The sequence below is a fragment of the Lathyrus oleraceus genome, chromosome 7 (assembly GCF_024323335.1).
Source record: "Lathyrus oleraceus cultivar Zhongwan6 chromosome 7, CAAS_Psat_ZW6_1.0, whole genome shotgun sequence".
In the NCBI taxonomy this organism is placed as follows: domain Eukaryota; kingdom Viridiplantae; phylum Streptophyta; class Magnoliopsida; order Fabales; family Fabaceae; genus Lathyrus; species Lathyrus oleraceus.
Window position 1 is genome coordinate 275,456,780 of NC_066585.1, and position 10,330 is coordinate 275,467,109.

At 32.8% G+C, this 10,330-nt stretch overlaps 1 protein-coding gene across 1 annotated transcript; it reads right to left on the bottom strand.

Annotated features, from left to right (window-relative positions):
• Positions 1–2,951: 2,951 nt before the first annotated feature.
• LOC127108290 (rop guanine nucleotide exchange factor 1) lies at positions 2,952–6,177 on the bottom strand. The gene is made up of 5 exons (XM_051045744.1): positions 5,649–6,177; positions 5,388–5,504; positions 4,739–5,259; positions 4,076–4,426; positions 2,952–3,615 (listed from the first exon to the last, which is right to left on the bottom strand). The coding sequence occupies exons 1-5, from the start codon at positions 5,905–5,907 to the stop codon at positions 3,187–3,189; spliced, it is 1,677 nt and encodes a 558-aa protein (XP_050901701.1). The 5' UTR covers positions 5,908–6,177; the 3' UTR covers positions 2,952–3,186.
• Positions 6,178–10,330: the final 4,153 nt, after the last annotated feature.

Genomic DNA, 10,330 nt, shown 5'->3' on the forward strand with positions numbered 1-10,330 from the left:
CATCATTTTCACCTCTATTCATAGACTTTAGCGTAATTCGAATCAAATGATTGTCAAGTCTTCTCCACACAATAAGAAACATTGCACTATTAGAATCAATAATCAGAATCTTCTATCAACTACTTGTCAATCTTGATTCAAGTTGCATGTCATGAGCCTTAAGCAATGAAGAATTATGAGATGGAGTTTCTTCTACCCTTGTCTAGAGTACCTTTGCGGGGACGTAGACACTATCTATTCAAAGTATTCTCCTTCATTCATAGACTTTAGTGCAATTTGAATCATGTAATTGACAAGTTTTCTTCAGGAAAACACATCAATCATTCAATATTTCAACAATGAAACACCTTTGCTTTATCCATCATACTCTCCTCTTTGGATCCAGTGCCTCTCCCTTCCTGATCTCTATACATCTTTTGGGATCATTACCTTAATGTCATACACTCATTTCCTAATCAATTTACCCATGCATTGCCTACAGTTGCAGACTTTGGCATCCTTTATTCCTTGCCTATAAAGCATATACTTTAGCATTCTTGCCCTACAGAGTTACAGACTGTGGCAAGATCTCTTTTTCCCTGTGGAGTTACAGAGTATGGAAACCTTTCTTTTTTCCTATACAGTTACAGACTTTGGCAAGGCTCCATTTCATTCTGCCTATACACTTACAAACTTTGGCATCATTTCTCTTTTCCCTTATAGACTTACAGACTCTGAAAAACACTTATGCCTGCCTTATATAGTTTCAGACTATGGCACGTATCATTATACCTTGTCCGTTAGAGTTACAAACTCTAGCAATCTGTTTCTTGCCCTTGTATAGTTTCAGACTCTAGCTACTTTTTCTTTGCCCTATAGAGTTACGGACTCTGTCATTCACCTCTTTGTCCTGTAGAGTTACAGACTCTGGCTATCTCTCGTTCCGCTTTGTAGGGTTGAAAACCCTGGCAAACATCTTTTCCTACCTTATAGAGTCACAAAATCGGATAGCATCCTTGGTTCAGATCATGCCTTCACAAGTTCACTTTGGCTAAATATCATTCATTGGTTAATGTCACACTTCTTCCATTCAAGCAATTTTCTTTGCCTCTTGGCAACCCAATCAACCACTTACTTACTTTGTTCCGCATTAGTTCCACGAACTACGGAGCGCTGACTTTCTCATTGCATGGTGAGAATACATAGGCATGAGGATTCAAATCCTCCACGAGCACATTTACTTATTCTTTCTCGTTCCCCTATCATTCATTATTCAATACATTCATTCACTCCATGTGATGTATTATTTTCTTTGAGCCAAATACACTTTTTCTTTGAGCTACATACATACCTTTTGGACCAATAACCAATGTCCGTATTTGATCCAAGAGTTGTGTGTCTTGTATATATGCACACTTCCTTTCATGTTCTTGTAAGTCCTTATATAGGCAAATATTCTTCTTTTTTTGCCATATTCCAGTTTTCCTCTTGGGTTTAGATACACCTATCCTATGGGTTTAAACACCATTATACTTTGGTTCGAACCATATCTGTTATCACTCTTCTTTCATCTCCCACCTTTAGTTCTATGAAATACGGATATCTGAATTCCTTATTGCACTATAAGGAAACATATGCATGAAGGCCCTAATCCTCTCAATTATATTAAAATCGATTTTGTCCACTTTCAATCCAAACACACAAGCTCACACTTAGTATGGAAACCTTACTCATTTGTCTCTTAGAATGAGAATGGAGTAAAAAAAAAGTAAAAGGAATGGAAATAAAAAAAAATGAGTTGGTGTGGTGTAGGCATAACAATATAACTCATACCCGTGAATATCCATCCAATCCCGTCTCGAATTTGACAGAGAAAATCCGTTTTGATTAGGTTTAGGTTTAGGTTTTCCCCAATTATAAAATATGAGGACGGTTCGGATAATGGGGATACTAGTGACTACCCCGAATCCGCCCCGTTTACTTTATTCTATATTTTATTATTTTAATTTTAATAATTTAGAATATTAAATATGTGATTAATGTTTTGATATTTTGATTTGCATATATTATTTAAAATATTTGATATTTACAAAACTTTTTGAGATTTTTTTATTAATTTGATTTTGGAAAAATAAATATTTTTATTAAAAAAATTAATTTGATTAAATAGATAATGGCGGGATGGAAACACCAAAATCCGTTTACGACGGATTTGAATTTTAATTCTTCATTCCCGATGGAGATTGGGACGGGGAACGGAAATTATTTTAAAATTTAGGTTTAGGGATGTAAAAACCATCCCCGTCGCCATGTCTAGTGTGGTGGTGGTATATTGAGTCAAAAGGAAGAGACAGTCGAAAAGGGAAACTTGAACATCCTAGTTTCCCAGCTGTTGCTTTCATCATGGGTACCCAAACATAAAAATAGGAGAACCAGATAAGGTAAAATGAAAGTTGCTTTTTTCTTCTTTTACACTGAAAGTTACTCTGCTACATTTTGTCTATGTCCATTTTATTTATTTATTACTATTAATGGCTCAAACAAATAGGGTTTTCTCTTCCGCCAGAAAATCATCACTATCCAAGCAATTTCTTCTACCTATTTCCTTGGTCAAACAAAGTTTTTCAACCAAGTAGCACAATACTTGTGAAGTTATTTACATAGACAATAATATAGTTGAAGAAACTTGTTTAACCATCCTGGCAAATTGTTTTCTTGACATGTTCATAGTTGTTATTTTTAGAGATATCTTTATTACTAGTAGCTATTCTAAGAGGCACTGCCATAATATATTTCTTTTGAAAGAACTAGGAAATTTCGAGACTCGTGATATGGAGCCATAGCTGTTAAGGCGTGTCATTGAATATGGTAAGGAGACAATTGCACATGGCTTGTGCTGAATCTCTCAAAATGGTAGTATGGTCCGCAACTCTACCTAGCACTTTGCATGTATAAAAATCGAAAAAACCATATTGTGGGCAGCCTCCAGAAATTTATACTTGAGAGGAGACATTTTTAATTAATTCCAAGGGCATAATTTTTCTTCATAAATCTCTACTCATACTGCCTACGAATATACAAAAATTATACCCTCATATACAGCGACGGTACCAAAACATTAACCTGATCTGCTTTTAGAAGACAACCAAAGATGACTCTACTGACCTGCTCTGGATTCAAGTTAAAAGATCATACTAAGTCTAGATCTTAGTCTCTTTCTGGAGCCTCGCCAGAAACTCTTCTTACACCAAGGTTTCCGGTGTATGACCATACCTTCTCAAAATCGGTTGAGGCCAACTTTTCAGCCTTGGAATCTTTTCCCTTGGCATTTCGCTTAACAGTGTGTGTCCTATATGGACTGCAAGGGCTTCCACTAGCAGGAGAGGAGGAACAAAATGTTGGGGTGGCAAAAGGAGATGCGAAGGGGGTGTGTTGGATTGAGAAAGGGCTGGGAGTCATTCGCTTTTGGATAGGCATACCACCAAAACCACCCCTGCCGAACAAGATAGAATCTGCAGCTGCGCATCGTTTTATAGTATCGTCTACATAAAGGACATCATCGATTCTGGCCATTATGTTAAAAGCCAAGCTCTCTGTTACCCTGGAATAACTTTCAAGAATGGACTGTCCTACATCCTGCAAGGAAAACAATGTTCCAAAGAAGTTAACCCATTGATTCTAAAGCTCCCTTCCCCCAGTGGCTAACATCAGTAACCATACACTAATCATAAATCACCTATATAGCCAAAGTGGTAACATCTAGACTAGAAGCCATATACAAAAACTTATCACATAGATAATGCAATGATCAATCATCTATAAGGATCATGAAACTGAGAAAATGCTACTATGTATTATTATTTTAGTAAATCATACTGCCCTTAACCACAGCAAATACTTTTTATTTTCTCATAAAATACCGGCACAAGGGAACTCTAGTATTTTTTTGTACCACTGTCAGGATTTTATCTTTTGCTAAAACGTTTGAATGCTGATTTGAGAAGACTAAATAATTACCCAATTTGATGCACCTAAGATATTGAATGCTGTAGATCAACAAAACAAATTATGAGTCCAATCCATACTAAAGATGTACCTTATTGTATTGTATCTTGGCCATATCTAGTGCTGTTTGAGGGAGCCCAGGAAAACGGTGTTTCAAGCATTGCAGTAGTGTCTCTGCCCGTTGGACAAGAAAATGATTCTTGTCACCATCAGCAACAAGGCTCTTTACCTTTCCACTCCAAGACAGACGGGCTTTCGCCGAATTTTTAAGTCTTTGTACGTCTTTCAACCTCCATACATGTATAGCAGCCTCAATTCTATTAGCTATATCCTGTGTGTGATGCTCAGATGATAGATCCAGGCAATCAAGAAGACATTCAGCTGAGAACTGGCCAGCAGTTATGTACCGATAAATTATATCCCCTAGACAAGCTTTGCCATTCTGCATTTGTAAAACAACAAAGGCATATTTAGATTTCATCAAATTTCAGAGAAAAAAAAACAGAACATTCTACCCAATACAAAACATTATTGGATTCCAGTTCAGCTTAGAGTTTTGAACCATAGATTAAACTGATTTCATCACTTTACTCCACATATTTCACAAAAATTAAAAGTACTTGCAACTCAAAGATGCATAAATTAACTGATGTCTGTCTAGTGTGGACAATTTCCAACATGACATATTCATATTCTGCAAAATATAAACTATAAACAAATTTAATCTCCTATATGCAAGAGAAAGCATTATTACCCTTGGCAAAGATTCTACATAAGCAGCAGGAATTTCCATTTCAGCAAGAACAGAACTATTAATTGCCATGGCAGCCTTAAGTATCTGGTTAGTGCAATCCCTACACTGTTGCAACCTTTTCCTATCATCCTCACACAACCCATTTGGCGGAAGCTTAGGAGAAGGAAGCCACCATTTCTCTTCTTGCCTAACAGAAGGTCTACCATACTCATCACAATCCTTCGAATCAGCCAACACAATCCCTCTATCAACATACCAAAACTGTGTATCACAAAACCCATCCAGCATACTTAGCAACATCCCATCAAGTTTCTTCAAAGCAGGAAGATTGATGTACAAATCAGACCTAGGCCGCGTCGCCATCACTTCATAAGTTCCACCACCTGGAAACTGCTGCACAGAAGGCACAAGCTCAACAATCGAATCACTCACACATAGAAGCCATTCCATTTCCCTACGCCACATCGCTTTTTTCTGTGGTGCTAATGGCTCCAACCTCCATAACTCTCCAAACACGGTCGCTGCAATTACAAATTACAAATTACAATCTCAATCCAAAGTCACACTCACACACACACAAGTTACAACTTACAACACATCATTCACAGATTCATTACTTTATTAACAAGCAAAAAATAAAAAAACTCACCAGAGAGATTCGTGATTGCATTAGAGATCGCAAGTGCAGTACAAACCCCCTTACCACCACCAGACATGTCTTCTCCTAAAAGCAGCTTAGCGAATCTTTCCTTCATCATTTCAACTTCTGCAAAATGCAAAAAATAAAAAAATAATAAAAAAATAATTCACACTTCACACACACACGCAGCTCCAATCTCACGCATTTCTCGATAATTGAAAAGATAAAAGCAAGAAAAAGCGAATAGTAATAATTAAACGGAAAGATTACCGGACAAATCCAGGTCACGCTTATGATCCCAAACGACGACGTCTTTACCACCGATAACCGGAAGCATGACTTGCGCTGCCGTCGGTAAGTTGAAATGCGCGGCGAGTTGACGCGGCGAGAGATTAGCAGAGCTCGAAGCTCCCTCGGCATCGAAACGGCGACCATAGAAGCTACTAGAACTTTCCGATTCGCTGATGTCAGCACTCGGACTATAACTTCCACATCGCTCAGAAACGTCTTCAGACGAAACACTACCCATTGTTCCCAAATCGGAAATTTCACACAGATCTTAATTTGGCAACACACATTATTGATTAATCTCCAATTCAGTATAATTGGTAGTAACTAACAACAAAGAAAAGGTAAGTAAAGTAAGTGGAGAAGAGAAAGCACAGAGTAACGTTCTTTTTATTTGTTATTACTATCTGTAACTCTCTTCTGTGTTGTTGTTGATGTTGGTGGTGTGGACCTGTGGTGTGTATAGTGGTGGTGATGATTTGATGGAGGCAAAAGTAAAAAAGAGACGCCGTTTGTGGGATTGTCTTTCCGTAACCGAAGGTTAAGCATCCGACACGCTATTTTTCAATGGGGTCCACTGTTTGTGAAGGGATATGGGATCAGGGTTGATGACGTGGAGGGGGATTGTTGGAGGGTTGTGGGCCAGAATCGAGGGAGAAACCGTTGATTTGATATCAAGATGGAGGGAAGTGAAGCTGGAGAAGAAACGGAACTAAACGGCGGTTAACTGTTCATTGGTATCCGTGTAAAGGAATGTTACTAGGACTGCCCATCCTCATTAAAATTTTTTGTAGTACTATTTTTTTAGACAAATACTATTTCGTCCTATAACTCCAACCTTTTTAACAAACAATTTTTTACAAAAATATTAACATATTAATCATTTTAATCAAGAGTAATTATTTAAAATAACCATTTTTTCATAATACAAAAATAATCACAATTTCATATTATTTACTAATATAACTACTTAAAGAAAAATCAAGGCGTCACTGCAATTGGCACATGCAATTGACGTATATACATATGTAAAAATTAAAAATAAAGGAGTAATCACATGCATGCGCCAATTGCAATGGCACCTGCTCCTAAATTTTACATGCATGCGTCAATTGCAGTGGCGCATGCTCCTATATTTTACATGCATGTGTCAATTGCAATGACGCATGCTCTTATATTTGCGTGTGGCGCATCCTCGCACAATGGTTAGTTTTGACAAATAAATTAAAAATATGATTATTTTGATATATAATTTTAAAAAATTGATTATTTTAAAAAAGTCAATTATTTATATAATAAGTTTTTTAATATATTTTTAATTAAAAATTGACTTATATGTTATTTACACTATGAAGTTTAAATATGTAAAATCTAGAAGTTATTATAAGAGTTTGAATGAAAATCAAACTCGATCTGTCGAACATATTCGTTTTATCCAATTTTTCGGGATAGACAAAATTTAGAATTGCATATTCAACTTCTTTCCATTTTTTTTAAGCTTTGCATATGAACATTTACAAGAAATTTTACAATTTTTATCTTTTAGAGGTGAAAAGTCCTAATGTCTGCCCCATACGCATTTTTTCATAATACCAAAGTTTTAGACATACATCTTCAATTATATTCATTTTGCTCTAGTACATTTTTTTTTCATCACTTTTATATATATATATATATATATATATATATATATATATATATATATATATATATATATATATATATATATATATATATATATATATATATATATATATATATATATATATAGACATTAAAAATATATATATAATCTTTTTGCTTTTAGAAGTGTAAAACTCGTTTGCCGATCGTCTTTATTTCTTTCAGATTAGCTAAAAATTTAAATTTGCATCCACAATTATGTATAACTCGTCTTGTCTCATTTTATTTGTAAGCTTTTGTAGAAGTGACATATACAAGGGCATGCATCTTTGTTACCTCAGATTATTATCACATCCTCTAAATAAAACATGTATAAAATTAAATTTTAAGTCATATTTATTTGTCCTAAAACCATTTCAACATTCATCTAAAAATTTATTTATTTATTTTGTTGCTAATGAAATATGTACTTTCAATTAAACTCGAAGATAGTACTTATAGGAAAACTGTAGTTTCTTGGATGAAAATTCCAATTTGACCCTTAAGATACAAATGTTGATACATATCTCCATAGTATGGTTTCATAGGAACTCGTTCTTTTTTTTAAAAAAAAGCGAGTTGTTTATATATTGGATTGACTTGTTCTAGTTAATTTGGAACAATACTCATAGTGAATTAAGCTTAATATACCACATTGTGTAATACTAGTAATAATGAAACTTCCTAAGTCTTTAGCTAGTGTTTGTTGATGTTATTAGTGGTCACAGTCACACACAACAAAACAGTACTCTTAAGAATGTGGGAGTGGGGACTTCATTCCCAAACAGGTTTAATGAGAACATGCATCGGATCATGGACGGATCGATTAATCAAAAAAAAAAAAACTTGGCATGGCGCAGACAAATCTGACATTGTGTGAAGCACAAGTATTCCACTTCCTTCACGTTTGCCAGCGAGTGGATTACAAAGATGAGGTTGCATTGCAAGGTTGCATAGACAACAGCTATTGTCCTTTGCTTTATTTTTTTTCATTGCTTACCTTTTTTTTGCTACTGCTACTATGCTACACTGATGACTGAACCAACGTGTTTGGTACCAAACAAGAAACTTGGCAACGTGTCGCATCATTGGAACAAGATTTTTTTTTGCGTCATCGAAATCCTCCTTTTTCATTTGCTTTCTTCACGCACTCTATCACGGATATACTTTAATGCTACTATACTTTATATCCTAATTATTGTATTGTTAACTTATTGTTATTAACGAATGTGTATCTCGGATTTTAGGCATGGTGAATAGTACGCTTGTAACGTACTCCAAAGGAAGTAGTGTGATTATGACATTGAATGGATTTTAAATGTGATTATGACATTGAATGGATTTTAAATGTGATTAGCCAGAAGCAATGTTTATAATTTAATGGTTTTAATGCGAATTGTTTGTATTGAAAGTGTTTGTAAGGGAAATGGTAGCTCGTGATTTATAATGACAAAATAAAACACATATTCTTAAGTGAACATGATGACATGCGTTGATTGAAATGGTTATGAGTTATGATGACAACTGTTTTTATTAGTATCACTTAGTTCAAGCATGCTTAAGCCCGTTTTAGCTAATTTGTCCTTTGATCACAAAGAAGAGGAAAAATACATTCTCTCCTCTCTAATAAAATAAAATATAGAAAAATATTATTCTTACACTATACTCTATACATACACCATATTTTATTGTAAACAGGATAATATTATATTAATTTATTATTTATTTTTAAAATATAAACATTAACTTTTTTTAATTCTTTTTTAATATCTAAATGTTTTTTAATCAATTTCAAATTTTTTTCACTAATTTCATAACATGTATTAACCAATTTTGATGAGTATTTAAAATTATTTTTAATATCTTAACGTTTATTAATCAATTTCATAATTTCATTAACCAATTTTTTATTTTTCATTAACCAATTTTGGTTTATCACTAAAAATATTTTTAATATTTGAACGTTTATTAATTAACTTCGTCACTTCATTAACCAACCTTTTACATTTAATTGACCAACATTCACGTGTATTGTTCATGTACTATTCACACACTGTTTATAAATATATTATTTTATTTTAAAAATATATTATTCATAGTATAAATACGATGAACAGTATATACGGTGTAAGTATTTGGTGTAGGAAATGGTGTAGAAATAACAATGTTGTAAAATATACTCCTCCTATTTTACGAGTGTCTTTTTTGAAATTTTGATAATTTTTAAAATAATGATTAATTGGATTGATTTTAATAATAAAAGAAACGTTATTTATTAAAATAACATTAGAGTAATTAATTTAGCTGGTTATTTCACGTGGATTTTGAAAAAATTACTACTATAAATGTAAAAGAGAATAAAACATTTACTGGTCCATTTTTTTTTTTATATATATATATATATATATATATATATATATAATATATATATATATATATATATATAATATATAATATATATATATATATATATATATATATATATATATATATATATATGTTAGTGTGATTTCATTTAAGTTTAAATGTAGTTTTAATCCCTTTATTTTAAATATTATAATTTTTTTTATTTTAAAAAGAAAATTAGTTTTTTGTCTTTTTTTTTCATATGTCTTGAAATCTTTATTGTCCCCTTCAATTTTGTATAATTGATACTTGAACTTGTGATGTGGACCTGACGTGATAGAGTTTATGTGGCGTTATGTGATACAACTTTGTCATGTTATATATTTTAAAAATAAAAATAAATTTTATAATATTGTTTAATAATAATATATATTATTTTATTTAAAATAAAATAAAAAATTTAAATTTTTATAAGAAAAATTATTTTTTTTGAATTTTTTTATAGAAATTCTAAAGTAATTAATTAATTGTAAAAAATTTGAGAAATTATTGAATTATATTTATTGTCTAAAAAGAAAAATTTGACAATAGTCGGATTCAAACTCACTCCATCATTAACTAGTTGAGCTACAAGTCCTGATGTATATTATTTCCGT